General features: G+C 42.5%; 1 protein-coding gene across 10 annotated transcripts in view; it reads right to left on the bottom strand.

Moving 5' to 3' along the window:
* The window catches only part of EGFLAM (EGF like, fibronectin type III and laminin G domains), a 231,373-nt gene that overhangs the window by 199,018 nt on the left and 15,289 nt on the right, over positions 1-17,066 (bottom strand). For 2 of the 10 annotated variants that reach the window (XM_017853204.1, XM_017853205.1), the window contains exon 1: positions 1,108-1,554. The exons of 6 other annotated variants lie outside the window; for them this stretch is intronic. In XM_017853204.1, coding sequence (XP_017708693.1) covers positions 1,108-1,204 — 97 coding nt within the window. In that variant the 5' untranslated portion in view covers positions 1,205-1,554. Of the gene's footprint in view, positions 1-1,107; positions 1,555-2,073; positions 2,138-17,066 lie in introns of those variants that run through there. 2 more of the 10 variants (XM_017853206.1, XM_017853203.1) reach the window with 2 other exon arrangements.

Below are 17,066 nucleotides of genomic sequence, written 5' to 3'. Positions count from 1 at the left end.
AAATGCAACAAGTCATATTTCCAGATAGAGAGTTCCAATGCGAAAAGATTTAAGCATCCACATGGGATCCCGCTAAGACGATTTTCTTTGCCCTCTGATAAATTTTCCTAGCTTTGTCTCTTTCTTACAGAAATGTTTGTGAAGACAAACTGCACTTTCTGTGAGGTTTTGCAGACTGCATTTAAATAAAAGTTACATTGTTTTCCATTGTTCATAAGATATAATTAATCCCATAAGACAACCTCCCTTACAAAGTAAGCTAAGACAAAACAGATTTTTCAGAATTCTAAATATGGTCCCAGCAGAAAATAATAAAAATCGTTATTTGGGAAACAGTGTTTAGAACTTCATTGTTCAGAATGTTCTACTTTGAATAATCTCACAACATAGGCCAAATCAAAGTAGACCAAAATAAACGAAGACTTTTTACCTATATGCAGCTAGAGGAAATACACGTTATTATGGTTTCAAGTTCTCCCCCAATCCTCAATCCCTTATAACAAGCTGCAACACACATATCTTTGTTTAAATAGCAGAGCAAAGACAGAAGTTCAAAACACGGTAAAATTAACCCACTGGGTGCTTCTTTCTGAACAAACGGCCCCAGAGTGGAAGTGGATGCTAAGAGCAGAGTCCACATCCCTGCACGGTGCGTGGGCAGGACCGGAGATGGGCAGAGCGGGCTCCAGGCAGCCCTTAAGACACTTAACAGGAAATGGCTGAGCTCTGGACACTATGAATTCAGTAAGATGTTTGGAGACGCAGGAGGGGCTGGTTTGACTCCTCTGCACGGTTGCCATCCTGTGTAATTGAGACAGCAGGATCGCTGTCCCAACTCTCAGCTCTCTGCGGTCAAACACGGGGACCACCACCTCTACTGTGTCTGGAAAACTGATCATTCTTTTAACAAATAAATATCCCTAGAGCTGCCCGGGCGCGGGGGAGGGCGAGGTTCGCGTCTTTTCTCAGCTCCTGGCAGAGCTGAAGCGAGTTAAGCCGACGCTGGTCGGGAAGAAGGAGGCGGTGCGCTGCCGGCTCTAGGTCCTCGCCCGGGAGCCCAGCAGGGGCGCTCGGGGCGTGGTGGCTCCAGGCTGAGGAGCGCATTACCTGGTTTTCGGAGGGCCGCTCGGAGCGACACAGCGCCGGGTCCGAGGCTGGAAGCCAGGAGCAGGAGCCGGAGCAAGACGCCTAGGATTAAATCCATTTTGCCGCCGGCGCCTGCAAAGTTTCACCAAGTCCGGGGCGCAAAGGGAAAGGGCGTCTCCGGGGGCGCGTTGGGGACGCAACTCCCGCGGATCCCCGGGCCAGCGCGAGGAGGTGGGGGGGGGTTTCGGGGTCTGGGCCCGGAACCACCGGGCAGTTCCAGGAGGCAGGACTGCAGCCGGGAGGTCGGCGTGCGGGAGTGAAGCCTGCTGCAAGCTGCAGGGCTTTTCGCGGGGGCGGGGGCGACGAAGGAGGCCGACCGGGAGGGAAGGGCTGGCCGCGGGAGGGAGGGAGGCTCGACCGGCCCGGGGATGAAATTACAATCGAGTGGAATTGAGAGGGGCAGGCCCTGAAACGTTCACTCCTTGCCCACCTCGGAAGCAGACAGACCGCCCCTCACCCTCTCTAGCGACCCCCAGCGCAGCCCTTCCCCGCTGGTGACCTAGATTGGGGGCCTGGGAGGGACCGACTTCAAGCACTGGAGACGCAAGGCAGGAGTTAGGCGACTGCGGGTCGAGGACCCTCCGCGGTCCTCACCCTGAAATCTTGGGACGCCTCCCACTCCACCTGGGCCCTCCTCCTGCCGCGCCCCTCTAGGTCGCCTCCACCCAGCCTGGCGACTTTTTTTTAACACCTCAAAGGTTGCTATAGTTTGTCCAGCGCACTTGGAAGAGCGAGGGGTAGACTAGGGTCTGTGATTTGCAAGTGGGGTGGGGGGGTGAGAGGAAGAGGGGCGGGGCCGGCCGGGTCTGAGGCGCTAAGAAGATAAATGGGATTTAAGGCGCGCAGATGGAGAGCTGAGGCCCGGCGGCTCAGACGCGGACGCCGGGTGGAGATTAGGGCCCGGAGCGGGGGAGTGGGAGCCCTTACCGGCAGACGAAGGCAACTTGAGACCCTCCTGGGGAGGAGATGAAACTCCAAGTTAAGCCTGGCTTCTCAGGGAGGGACGCGAGCTCGAGTCCTCTGGCGTACTGAGAAGAGCACCCGGCGGCGCCCAGATGGGGCTGGGGCAGGGGGCCAGGGCGGGGTCCTGGCCTCTGATCCCGGGATCGGGCTTCCTGGGTTGTCTCCCTGAGAGGAGAAAGACTCTTTCTCTTCCGCTGAATTTGCTGCCCCAGAACTCAGTAAAATGTACCTTTTGCCAGATTTTGCGGTAGTGACCGGAGAGGGGAAACCTTGGGACCCACGTCCCGTTACATACTGGCATTCTGACCTCCAAACCAGCGAGAAGAGAAAACAGATACAATAAATAAACCAAGAGGGAATAAACTTAGAGGCAAACGCGGCCCTCGCCAGTTCCTGGGAAAAGATCAAAGGCCCTAGGAAGTGCCCCGCAGAGGAAATCTGCAGTCACCAGCGAGAGAACCGCGCCCGTCCCCGCCCCACCTTGCAGCGCTGCCAGGACTCGGTGAGCGTCCTGGTTCTTCACAGTTAGCCTATGTTTGGGAGCGCCGGAGGAAACAATGCTGACTGATATATTCTTCTCCCCTCCCCAGCCCCCCAAACACGCAAGATTTCTACTCCTCTTTTAAGAATGAAATATCCCCTGGCTGGAGAGTTTGTAATGAGCTCAATCTTGTCAGTTAACAAAGCTGAGTATGTTCCCTTATGTGTTGGCATTTTCAAGTGTGCAACTGTCTGTTCACAAATAAATTCAAAGTCCCCTCCAACTTGAGTATTTGGAAGTCTTAGCTGTGACACCAGAGCTTGTCCTCTTACACAGAACTGGAGCAAAGTTCAGACAGGACTATGCTCTTCACTTCCAAGGTGACCATAAAGCCGGTCACTAAGCTAAGCAAAGTGACTGCCTCCGAAGCTACTAGTCTCTAAGGTACCAAAATCATAGACCTTTTAGCATTACCAGGAGCCCTAAAGGTCATCTAGGCCCTGCCTCCACCCCACACAGGATCTGCTTTCAGCATTGGTGGTGGGTGGCGTCACCTCCCTTTGAACTCCACCTGTGTCAGAGAGCTCCTCCAGCCTCCAGCGCCAGCTGGGAAGTTGTTGGAGGCCTTTCTTTATGCGAAAGTGTTTTCTTATCTCAGACTTAATGTGGCACCCAGAACCAAGCGAGTGTTGCAATGCAGATGCCTCCCATGCAGGCTTTCCCACTTAAAAATGATTCTCTGTGATGCAGAAACTGGAGGTAATAATAATCATTGATTTTATGCCTACCATTTATTTAACGTCTTCTATGTACCAAACCCTCTTTGAAGTGCATTTTAATCCCAATAACAACCATACCAGGAAGATACTGTTATTACTATTCTCGCCTTTTACAGATGAGGCAGCTGAAGCATGGAAAGATTAAGAAACTTGCCCAAGGTCATGCAGCTCGCATGCAGCGGGGTCTGGTTCCAGACTTCAGGCTTTTAAGAGGACAATGTGGAAAGTAAACACAGCAGTGGACCGAGAGGATCAGGAGATGTGGGTGTTTAATCCTAGGCTCTGCGTATAGTGTGCCTTGGTAAAAATGAGTGGGCTGGATGAAACAATCAGTAAATTCCAGGTTTTACTTTCTCTTTATTAGCTGATAAAACAGCACCATCTAATCTAAGCTACCTTTACGCTGAATGTGCCTTTTGAAAGACCTGTGCAAATTGTCCATTGCAAATTTCACAAGCCTGGGCTTCAGCCTTCTTGCTGATGTCCTCCACATGTGCCCACACCACCTCGGCATCCCTGGCCCTGTGCCTCCCTTCCATTTTTTGCAGATGGCCATAGGTGACTTGGGAAACAGGTTTGGTTTCTTCAGAGGCCCCTCTTGTTTCTTCCTTGGGGGCATTATATTAGATTATATTGTTGTACTTTACCTCTGAGGGCCTGCAAACACTCTGGATTATCAGGCTATTGAGATAAGACCTTATTTCACAAAATCCGCTTCAAATCTAGGGCACATGTTGCATCAAACTTATTCCCTTCCTTTGCAGTTCAAATCGCATCCTGCAAGATTCCCTCTCCTTCCAGTTTGATAACCAACTATGGCATTTGTAAATGTGACTAAAGACAAATAGAACACTTGCCTTTCACTCTCTTCCTGCTTTCTGAGAGGAGGAGAACTAAAGAGGGGCCAAGAGGCTTTGAATGTTTCATTAAAAAAAAAAAATCTGTTCAAATTCACTGGAGGTCTAAACTCAATTAATAAGGTCACCAGCAGAAGAGTGACCTGCCTACTTTGCTCATTATCATGGAAGAAGAATCTGACCTTTCCTGCATGGAATAGATTTAGAGGCTGGTAGAAGAAAGTAAAGGCAAACTTATCAATTATAGAATGTTTATTAAGACTCTAAGTGAAAGTGACAAAGAGGCAGCAGCCAAGAATCATTTTTTGATTTATTTTTCTAAATTGGTTATAGGTACATGTAAAATTTGAAATGTGGATCAGGCAGAGTGTATAGTGAAAAGTAAGTTTCCTTTTCTTCCTTCTACCATCACCAGTTTCTTGGATATCCTTCCAGAGATGGTCTATGAATGGACAGGCTAATTATATACACATATATTTAACACAACCAAGAGCATCTTCTACACACTTCTTAACCTGATGATCCTTCCAAATCGGCAAATACAGATCTGCCTCCTTACTAACTGCTGAATATTCTACTGTGTGATGTATAATTTATTTGTTCTTTCTTCTGTTGTTTCCAATTATTATAAACAGCATGGCATGAATGACGCTGAATGTGTGATAGGTTGCACATGTTATAATAGACTGTAGGGTTCATTTCTAGACTAACCATGCTCGGTCAAACAGTAAATGCCTTTTCAATTTTGATAATTTGCCTAAATTTCCTCCCAAGGAGGTTGTACTAATTTACACCCCAATAAGCAGAATATGTGCCTAACTAATTCCATGAACTCTCACCAACATAGTGTCTTATCAGACTAGAAACATAAATATACATGTATTTATATGTTACATTTTAATCAACATACAACATACAAAAGTATCAAATAGTAAGTGTACCACTTGATGAATTATAGCAAAGCGAGAACACTTGTATAACTTTTATTAACTACTGCCCAGATCAAGGAATAGGATATGACCAGCACCCCCACAAAGCCCTCCTCATGCTTCCTCTCTAGAAGTGTATATTTTTGAAGAAGGATGAGGGATGAGAATTCAAACTTCCCATTTACTTTTAAGTAAAACACACAAATAAAAGTAGATCAGTAAAAATAAGTAAACACTTTCCCTACTCCAATGTAAAACAAATATTGAGACTGAATCCCATTATGTGTAAGGCTCTGTGCTAAGAGCAGAAATAATATATTAGAGAAAATGCAGCAATGTTTTTTGCACTCAAGAAGACTACAAATTTGTTGGGAGATGAAGACAGTTGCACTGCCAATTATTCCATAAAGCAGAACAAAGGAAGCCCTAAATAAGAGTGCAAATAATGTGCTGTTGGGTTGAGTGACAAAGACCCTGTATTACAAATGATAACATATATAATAATATACTGCATAATGCATAGTCATCTGCTATGCATTATGTCCTCCTTGCTTATACTTGATTATACTTAAGTATGTAATCAATGGACTGACAAAACAAATGTGTGTAATAAGCCCCCAGATCAAGACATAAAACAATACCAGCACCCCAAAAGCCTTTCATTCTTCCTACTAACCATAACCTACCCCACAACCAAATAGGTAACAATTTTCCTGATTTCTAGCACCTAGATTATTTTGGCCTGGTTTTGAACTTTATATAGATGGAATCATGCAGCAATGTAATCATTTATGCCTCTTTTATTCAATATTATGTTTGAAAAATTCATCCAAGTTGTGTAGTTTTTCATGTTCATTGCTGTGTAGTATTCCATTATATAAATGTATCACAATTTGTTTATCCATTTTACTCCTGATAGACATTTGGGTTGTTTCTAGTTTGGAACTACAACCAAAGATGTTGCTGTGAACAAAGATGTTGTTGTATGTGTCTTTGGCAGATGCATGTATGTGTATCTGCTGTGTATACCTGTGAGCAGAATTATCAGGTTATATGATAGGCATATGTTTAGGTTTGGAAGGTATTGTCAGACTTTTCCAAAGTGGCTATATTCATTTACACTCCCATCAAAGTATATGAGAGTTCTAGTCATTCAAAAATCATACCAACACTTGATGTTGTTTGTCTTTTTCATTTTAGCCATTTTGGTGCATGTTAATAATACCACACTGTGGTTTTGACTTGTGTTTCCTTGAAAACAAGTCAAGCACCTTGTCACTTCTTTATTGGTTACTGTATATCCTATTTCATAAGGTGTCGATTCATTCTTTTGCCCATTTTTCTGTTGGGTTGTCTACTTATTTCTTATTGATTTGTGGAAGTTCTTCATATATTCTGGATACAATTAAGAGGAGATTTCTGTTGTAGTTGAATACATTGGTAATATTTTCTCCACTCTGTCTTGTCTTTTAACTCTCCTGATGACTTTTAATGAACAGAAACCCTAGTTTTAATGTAGTATGATTGATCCATTTTCTTCATTTACGACTAGCAATTTGCCCCAGGTCACAAAGACATTATCCCATGTTTTCTTTGAAAAGCTTTATTGCTTACCTTCTACATTTAGATCTGCAATAGATTTTTATGTATGATGTGAGGTAGTGCTCACAGCCTTTTTAACTGAATGCTCCCTCCTGATTTTGATATGGGCAGCTGCATCTCCACAGGAAGGAGTTGTGGTTTGCAGGTTGTGGCTTCTGTGCTGTATCTTCTCTGCCAGCGTCAGCCAAGATGAGGCTCAGGGCTAAAGCTGGGACTACACATCTCACCTGGGATAAGCCTTCTAGTTTGCCACCCTGCATCTATGTGTTTTCAACAAAGCCGATCTGCCCCCAAATATCTCACTTAATTAAGTATTTTACAAATGTCTTCGTGAAATTTCTGTCATTTGAAATACTCCCATGGGTTAAAACTATGACTTATTTATGACTTATAGCCCTTCTATTCCAAAAATCATGGGAGAGAAATGTTTTAAGAACTTTTATCCAGGTGGTCCCTCTTAAAATGGACATATGTTTCCTGAAGGGGAAGGAAGGACTCATGAATACTGTGCCTGTTAACACAGTGGGGACTCATTTATTAGCTCATTTAGCTGTCACCTAGGACAGCAGCTCCAGGGTCTACAGCAAGTAGAATAATATATGAGTTTAATAGTAATTTGGGAAGGAAAATTTTCAGAATCTGGGATATGGATTGTTAGTAATAGCAAAACCCTGAAAGCAATAAAGGCAACCATCATTGGAGAAGAGATTGGTAAAATAAATTGTGGAATGCAGTAGAGCACTCTGCAGCTGTTTTAAAAAGATGGGCTTTGGCTGGGTGCGGTGGGTGGCTTATGCCTGTAATCCCAGCACTCTGGGAGGCCCAGGCGGGTGGATCACTTGAGGTCAAGAATTCGAGACCAGCCTGGCCAATGTGGTGAAACTCTGTCTCTACTAAAAATACAAATATTAGTTGGGCGTGGTGGCAGGCGCCTGTAGTCCCAGCTATTTGGGAGTCTGAGGCAGGAGAATTGCCTGAATCTAGGAGACAGAGGTTGCAGCAAGCCTAAATCATGCCACTGCACTCCAGCCTAGTCAACAGAGCAAAACTCCATCTCAAAAATAAAAAATAAGTCTGCTTAGAGCTTCATGTGCTGCAAGGAACAAAGTGAATCCAGCAAATTTGGACAGTGCAAATGTGTTAATGGAGTGTGAGAAGAGGACTGGAGTGTCTGAGGTGAATCGGGGAAAATTAGCATTGTGTTAGTTTTCACTGCTTATGTTTTTAATCACAGGAAAGTCTATTTGGGTTAAAAAAAAAATATGAATGAATGTTAAAAGAATATAGGGCAGTCTAGGTGGAGTGCTTGGTGGGACAGGAAGAATGATGGGATCTGAAAAACCAAGAGATGAGATATAGATCCTGAACACTTTAGGAGAAAGAGAAGATGAAGAGATGGAGACCAGCACTCCCAAGGGGGACGTGGGCATGAAAAGCAGACCTCACAAGTTATATGGTTCTGTCTAGAGCTGCCAGACTGGATGAGAAAGAAAGATAGACATGCACACAACAGGGTCTCTCCGTGTATTTTCAGGAATATGGAGAAGCCATTGTCTTCCTGAAAATACAGGGAGACCCCCTGTATTGTGCATGTTTTGAAGATGTGAGGGATTCTTCAGGGTCCTGTGACCTCCACCTAACCGTGAACTACACAGGACGCAACAGAACGAGAGAGCCCCAAAGTGGCCACATGCAACTGCATACCATACTAACAGGCATCTATTTGGAGACTCACACACAATTTCAAACGTAGGGCTAGTTTGTGAAATGGCACGGCAGCAAGGAGATCTCCACGGAGTAGAGGTCAGGAGATCTGCACTCTCATTCCATCTCTGTCACTATTGACAGTGGGACTTTAGCAATTCCATCAACCACTCTATCCCTTATTCTTCTCCTCTGGGAATTGAAGATGTCAGATAAAATGCCATCTCAGTCTGTCCCAGGGCTCACAGTCTCCACTTTCATGACAGAGCTGCTTTCCTTTTCCCAGGACAGGCAGATGTCACTTGTTAAACACAAAAGAGTCTTATAAAAGTTTTTTTATCAGGAAAATCTTTGAGGTTGGAAAGCAAGTCTCTAGCCAAAAAAGTGAAATGAAAACAAAACAAAATAAAATGCAGCATTTAATACACACACACACACAACACACACACACACACACAAAGATGGGAGGACAAAAGCAATGCCTTGCCTCTGAGATGGTTGTAGGGAGCTTGACTCACAGTTTCCAAGCCAGCCCTATGTAGTCCATCCAGAGAGCGGAAATGGGAGGCATGAGAAGGGAGGGCAAGGAAGACTCCTGTGGGGAGGTGAGCGTAGGAAGCCGAGAAATGCTGGCTCCATTTCTGGCTTCTTCTGCAATGGTACAAACAAATGCAGATTTTCTGATGCCAAGAAAAAACCTGTAAAAGAAGCAAGAGGCCAGTTTTCAGTCTGAGTTTGATATTTTCTGTGTTTTCTTTAAAAAAATGTTTTCGACTTTTATTTTAGATTTGGGGGTACGTGTGCAGGTTTGTTAAATGGGTACTTTGCGTGATGCTAAGGTTTGAGGTATGGCTGAGGTATGGATGATTACCCCAGTATTGAACATAGTACCCAATAGATAGTTTTTCAGCCCACACCCTCCTGCCTCCCCGCCCCTTCTAGTAGTTCCCAGTGTCTGTTGTTCCCATCTTTATGTCCATGCGTTTTTCTTAAAGGGGGAAGTAGGACAAAGGGGACTGAAGGATTTGTAAGTACAGTCTGATCGGTGAGTGTCGCCAAGTAGAAGGTGTCAAGAAGATGACAAGTAGCTGAGTTAAGGTTAGCTACGTTATGGTTAGCTAGCTATGGTTAGGTTGGTACCCAGTCCCAGGGAAGGAAGGGTGTGAGAGAAAAGGGTTCAAGCCAGAGAAGAAGGTGGGCGGCACATCAGAATGGCAGTGCTGGTGACAGGAAATAAGAACGGAATAACGTTAAAGGAAATTCCTTAGTGGGAGGGAATGGCTTAGATTCCTATTTTAAAATTAATTGACAATATGAAGAAAGATCAACAGTTAAGGAGGAGGAGGAAACAGATTTGATCTCCCTCCTGCAATGAAATGTAACACCTACTTTAAAGGGTGTGCCCATCAGATAGGATAATCCAAGGCACTGCTCATGCCACACCCTTGACCGTCACTGAATGTGGGTTGGCTTTATCATTCCATCAGTCACATCTATCACAGAGACAAGCTAAGTCCTCTCCAAAGTTAAACCCCAGAAGCACTAGTATATTATTACTTGGATGGCACATGAGACTTAAGGCCAAAGATGAAGCTTTGACCCAGACACTTTGTACAGGAACTGGAAATAATGGAAAATCAAGCATTGCATTTTGGAACAATGAATGATCTCCCCCAAAAGATAATGAAATACCAGAAGGGGATTCTTTGGGGTAGGAATCACGGCCGAGCCATCTAAAGAAAGGAAAATGCATACAGGATACACCTACAACTCGTAGGAGTCACCATTAAGTCCTGGCTGCTCCTGGGAACAGCTAGCCCATTCATATTTTCCTTTTGCTTTAGTGCCTCTTAATTTATCCAGTATGCCTGTTTTTCATGTTCCCTGTTTCTAATCTTTGTTTGTTACTTGTTATACGTCTTTAGATGAGTCACATTGCCTATCTGACATGAGTTTCCTGGGCTTAACTGGTAGAGCACAGGATCCTTCTCAGCTCAGACATCCTTGTGTCTATGTTTGGGCGTGGCAGCCCAGACACATTCTTCTCAGTTGTGCCCAGGTCCCAACTACTTATCCTTGAGAAATGCTATTAACATTAAAACTCTGATGTCAGAGCTGAAGGAATACATTAATGTGATCGCTGAGTCTAGATGATGGAAAAACCCATGAAGAAAACTCAGAATGTGGAGGTGTTGGCTTGTGTGTAGTAGGCAAGCCTGTAAGTATTTGTTTGATGAACAGAAAAGTATGGCTTTAATCATTCTCTGGTCCCAAGCTCTTTCATAATCATGGGGTTTCATTGAAAAAAACAAAAACAAAAAAACACACAGTTCAAGCTATCCACTTTCATCGGGGTAAAAAGCAGACACTGGAAAAATAATGACTTTTATTTCTAATGCAAACGAAAGTATTGGTGTATGTATGTGTACCCCTGTATGTGTACATGTATGTGTGCACACCTGGGCTTTCCCAAGCAGTATAGGACTATATGGAGGGAAATGAAGACGAGAAAATATCCCCGATGTCAAGAAAAAGATTAGTAGCACCCCCGACTCACTGGCCTTCCACCCACCAAATTATCCTTAAAAACTCTGATCCCCAAATGCTTGGGGAGGCTGATTTGAGTAATAATAAAATCCAGATCTCCCATTAAAAAATGAAAAAAGAAAAGAGATTGGAAGTGGAGAAAGGGACAAAAGTAGAAGATGTAGATAGCAGGAAGAACATTGTCACCTGTATTCCAGAAAGCCCACAGAATTTGCTCACCGGTTCGATAGATTGGTCTCAAATTTTAACTATTTAGCATTTTAATGACAAGTCAAGTAGATAAGCAAAGTTGCCAGTCCAAACTGGTGGCTCCTTCTAGGTGTGCCCTTTTTTAAGAAATCTGAATTTATATAAAAGATTCTTTTGGGAAATGATTGGGATTTTAAAATAATTTTTCTTAAATCTTAGGGAAGTAATCACTACAGGACAACTTTTCCAAGTGTTTTTGACTTGAGAGTAGAATAGACACTTAAGCTAAAATGTTAGCTTAAATTTCAATTTCTGTATCTTCAAATAGAAAGATAAAGCATTATTGAAATGAAAATATAAGCTGGTAAAAAAAGTAGAATATATGTACCAAAATTGAGATTTAATTAAAAATGCAAACATTATATTATTTAAAGAAAACCATCATACTTAGAAAAAAAGCTCTCTTAAAATGTTCTTCATCTTCCCCTCTCACATTTTCTTGGGAAGACAAGCTGCGGGTTCAGTGATGGAGAGCAGAAATACTCCATGAGCACGCTCACGTTCATGGCAGTGCTGCTCACAATAGCCAGGAGGTGGAAGCAGCCTAAACATCCATCAGCAAATGAATGGATAAGGAAAATGTGGTATATATGTACATACACTGGAATATTATTAACAATTCAGCCTTAGAAGGGAATCCTGCAGTCTGTGAGACAAGGCTAAACCTAGAGGACGTTCTGCTAAGTGAAATAAACCAATCACAGCAGAACAAATACTGCAGAATTCCACTTATATGAGGTATCTAAAATAGTCAACTCTTAGAAGCAGAGAATATAATGGTGGTTGCCAGGGGATGAGGGGAAGAGGAAATAGAGAATTGCTAATCAATGAGTACAAAGCTTCACTTAGTTAAGCAAGTTCTTAGATCTACTGTACAGCATTGTGTCTATAAATGATAATACTGTGCTGTACATTTAAAACTTTGTTAAGATCACAAGTGTTCTTAATACAATCAGAAAGTTAATTTTTACATAAAAGAAAAAGAAAATAAATACTCTAAGCCTCTTCGCACCTCTTCAGGCACCCAAAACACAATTCCTTCTGCCTACAATACTTGCGTAGTCTAAAGAGTAAACTTTAATAGCACATTATCTCTAAAAATTACCTGTTGGGTCATTTAAAGAACTGATAGTCAACTTTTCAAATCCCCAAAGCATCTATAAATCTGTCAAATGTATCTGATTCATTCTTAACACTCTAATGTGTTTATCCAGATTTGAAGGTTTATCCAGATTTAGCAGGAAATGGGAGATAGAAGATGTGATGGGATTTTATTCTCAAAATCTAAATTAATCAGATTTATTTATTTTGCAAAATTATTTAGTTTGCAAAATAAATATGCATGAAGGTGAGTTTGTAAGGTATACATTTTCTTTTTTTCTTTTCTTGATAGAGTCTTGCTCTGTTGCCCAGGCTGGAGTGCAGTGGCATGATCTCGGTTCACTACAACCTCTGCCTCCCAGGTTCAAGTGATTTTTCTGCCTCAGCTTCCTGAGTAGCTGGGACTACAGGCGTGTGCCACCATGCCCAGCTAATTTTTGCATATTTAGTAGAGATGGGGTTTCACCATGTTGACCAGGCTGGTCTTGAACTCCTGACCTCGAGATCCACCTGCCTCAGCCTCCCAAAGTGCTGGGATTATAGGCATGAGCCACCGCACCCGGCTCCAAACTATGCATTTTCTAAATTTTAGTATGTGAATGATACTCATTAGAATCTAAAATGTTAAAAGCTTCCAAATTTATATTAAGGTTTTATTTTGTGTTATATTTTTATTAATAGCAAATTAATATATAATTATGTACTATTAATTTTCCCTTTAAAATAACATTTTCTCCTTCTCCCTAAATTTTCAGCTGATTATGTGTTTAGTCGGTTCAGAATTACTTGTTAACATTATGAATGTATTCCCAAACAACAATTATTCTAATGTAGCTTTACCTAAATAAAGCTAGCTAATTTAAAAGCTAATAATGTGTTCACAAAATTATATTCTTCTAAATCTTGCAAAAATATCCAGATTTCAGTTTGTTAAGCAGTAATGTCACAAACAAAAAGGCATATTACTCAAAAGGATTGTTGAGTTGAGGAAAACAGCAAGTAGCTTTTGTGGCCAGCAAGATTATATCATTAACAAAACTTCTCTTAGCTCTATCAGGCCAAGGACTAGACTGGGGACCCCACGCTCAGCTGACAGAGCCCACAACTGCAGCAGCTATAGAGTGTCTTACCTCTCCCCACTTTCCTCACCCCACAGCACCATGAATAAGGAAGCGGAAGAAAGTGCTGGAAACCTGCAGTGGGTTGGCCACAGGAGAGCTTCAGGTTCTTGGCCCAGCCCAGTTCCTTCCTGCCCAAGGCAGCTTGATTGACCAAGAGCTGGTCACCAGAAGGCATGAAGTCTGCCCCTTAGCAACTGTCTTCACATCCTCCGCTCTCATCTCATTTCCTAACTTCTGGCTTTCCCATCCCAGAATACTATGTCAATTGCCAAGCCTTTAGTATATGATATTAGAGAGTTAGCAATAAATTGTTTATGCTGATAAAAAAAAAAAAAAACCTATTTCCAAGCAAAGTGTAAATGGGAGATAACAGTTTTGCCTTTCTGAGGGCATATTTGCATTTCACAGGAAATCAAAGCAAAGGAAAAAGTAGATAGCCTAAGATGCAAATAGATGGCTCTGGATCAGTAGTTCAAAGCTTGGCTGCATATTCGAATCACTTGGGGGAACTTCATAAAATACCAATGCCTAGGTTCCATCTGCAGAGATTCCAGTTAAATTAGTCAGGGATGAGGCCTCAGCACTGGGACTTTTCAAATCTCCCCAAGTGATTTTAATGTGCAATCAAAGTTGGGAACCATCGTTCTAGAAGGAAAGGACATCTAGAGTGATGTCTTGGAGCTGGAATGTGAAGGTTGATGAGCACTTACGGGTAGCTGGGAGGAGGATGCTGCAGACAAGACTTCTGCCTCAGGCGGGAAGCTGGTCTGGAGCAGCCCTTCTGCAACTTTCATGTACACACTCATCTCTTGGGATCTTGTTAAAATGCAGATTCTGATTCAGCAGTCGGGGTGCTCTTGAGATTCTGCATTGCTAGCAGGCTCCCTGATGATGCCCGGGCTGCTGATCTGAAGCCCACATTTGAGTGGCAAGGGTCCAGATGACCTCAAAGATCCTTACAAATCCTGAGGTTCTATGATTCTATGAATTGAAAGCATCAGGCTTGGGGAGGTAAGTTTCCAGAGAGAGAACCTGGAGGCTTGAATTTGCAATATGATATCTGTCAAGCCCTGACATGACAATAAACAAGTTTGGCAAGGAGAATAACTCCCTACGTACAGTTGAGGAGTCAGGTTGATACACACTTAGCAGAGAAGCAGATGTTCTAAGGAAACAATTCAGAGCTCAAAGGGAAGTTCAGCTCAAGGAACCGATGAGCCTATTCAGATGTGCTCCTGCATAGAGTTGGTGTAAGCTTAGAAATACAGTCATAAGAGTAAGGTCTGAAAAGGTAGGAAAGAGAAGGGAATGTGTGATATTTAAACATATCAAATGATTTCAAACGTTCTACATTTTATATTTTTTAAATTGTGGAACCATATTTGGACAAAAACTTTAAACATAAATGTAGTAAATGCATACAAAGGAAAATCATATTAACTTGAAGTCAACGTGTTACATTGGGATGATTTATTCTAAAGCAATTTTTAAAATCTTTTAGGGACTTGATAAAATATGTGTTTTCCTTTTAATGATCTTCTTTATCAAATTTTCTGTCTGGAGCGGGTAACACTTTTAGGCTGTTGGTTTTCAGAAGAGATTCTTATCTCTGCTGAGCCCATTATTATGCACCAGTATAAGATGAAGATGAGGCCAGGCACAGTGGCTCATGCCTGTAATCCCAGCACTTTGAGAGGCCAAGGCAGGCAGATCACCTGAGGTTGGGAGTTCGAGACCAGCCTAATCAACATGGAGAAACCCCGTCTCTACTAAAAGTACAAAAAATGAGCCAGGTGTGGTAGTGCATGCCTGTAATCCCAGCTACTCGGGAGGCTGAAGGAGGAGAATCGCTTGAACCTGGGAGGAGAGGGTTGCGGTGAGCTGAGATCACATCATTGCACTCCAGCCTGGGCAACAAGAGCAGACTGTGTCAAAAAAATAATAATAATAGTAATAATGATAAAAAGAAGATGAAGATGAGGGTGTAACTTGCAACTAGAAAAAGAGACAGAATCTAGAGTTAGAATATTCTTACAGAATTTTGCAAGTCAGACATTTTACAAAGCACTAAAGCTTAATTCCACAATGAATATACTACAACTTTCACAATACTCTAGGATTCTTTAGTAATCGAAAGTAGTAGTTCTCAAAGTATGGACTGGGGACACTGGTGGGCTCTCTAAGACCTGTTCAGGGGCCGTAGACCAGTAGCATTGCCTGGGAGTCTGTTAAAAAGGCAGATCTCAGTGCCACCTCAGATATACTGAGTCAGAATCTGTATTTTCACAGGATGTCCAGGTGATTCCTATGCACAATTAGGTTGAGAAGCATTGACTTACAGCTTTTACTTAGTCAGTCATACTCTTGATACAGCATAATGATTAAAAATGTGGATGCTGGAGCTACATTTCTTAGGTTTGAATTCCATCTTAACCACTCCCTAGCTGGGTGAATTTAGGCAAATTACACAGTTTTCTGTGTCTCAGTCTCCTCATCTGTAAAGTAGGGAAAATAATAGTAGCCAGCTCATAGAGTTGTACTAGAGATAAATGAATTGATATACGAAAAAGTGTAGAATGGTGCCTTGCTTGCAATAAGCACTCGCTCACTATTCATTAAGTATTAGATGCTCTTTCTACTTTAGGGAGTTTACAGATCAGTGGGAAGACAGAGATCCCAACAGCTTTCATATAATAAATCTGCAAAATGGATTTCCTGGCTGTTCAGAAAGGCCTAAGGAGCCCAGAGGCTAACTAAGGAAGTCAGGGATTTCATTCTGAAACTCCAAGAATGATGGACGTTTTCAGATGGACTCAGCATGGAGAAGGCATGTCCAGTTGCAGAAACAGCAAGTGCAAAGGCAGAGAAGCCTGGGAGAGTGTGCTATGATGGAGGAAGGACAGTTTTCCTCACCAAAGTCTTTGAGAGTCACAAAAGAGGAAACAGAGGCACAGAGAGGTTAAGGAACCAGACCAAGGTCACAGAGCTGCTACCAGGAGTGGTCGGGAGCCAAAGAAAGGCAAGTGGGTTCCTAAGGCTATGAACTTTTCCACTGTGTGAAACAGCCTCTGTCTATGATACCAACACTTTGAAATTTGTTGAAATTTGTTTTATGGCTAATAAGTGACCTATGTTTGTAAATGTTCCAGGTTCTCTACTTGGTAGGTACTGGTTCCAATTTGCATCAAATAAACCAAACTTATTATCTGAATTATTCAAATCTAGATGGGATCAGATGATAAAGGGCTTATCTGAAAGGCAAAGGAGTTCAGATTTCATCCTGTAAACAATGGAAGAGAACTGAAGGCTTGTAACAGGGAGACACATTTGGATTTCAAGATTATAAAGATCAGTCATTTGGATGTTGTAGCAAATTATATTCACGCAAAGTAATACCATGATGAAAAAGTGACAACGGGCAGGAAAAATGTAACTCAAAGAGCATGAAACACGAACGAGATCCTGCTAGGCATGCCCTGGCCTCCAAGAAAGGAGGTCTTTGCCTACATCCACGGGTTAGGCATTTTTCTAAAAGGAGAGCTGCACCAAGAACAGATCTTTGTTAAATGCTATTTGAAGATCTGGAA

Source organism: Rhinopithecus bieti, unplaced genomic scaffold (assembly GCF_001698545.2).
Source record: "Rhinopithecus bieti isolate Rb0 unplaced genomic scaffold, ASM169854v2 scaffold_34818, whole genome shotgun sequence".
NCBI classification, from domain to species: Eukaryota; Metazoa; Chordata; class Mammalia; order Primates; family Cercopithecidae; genus Rhinopithecus; species Rhinopithecus bieti.
This window is presented reverse-complemented; position numbering and strand designations above follow the sequence as displayed.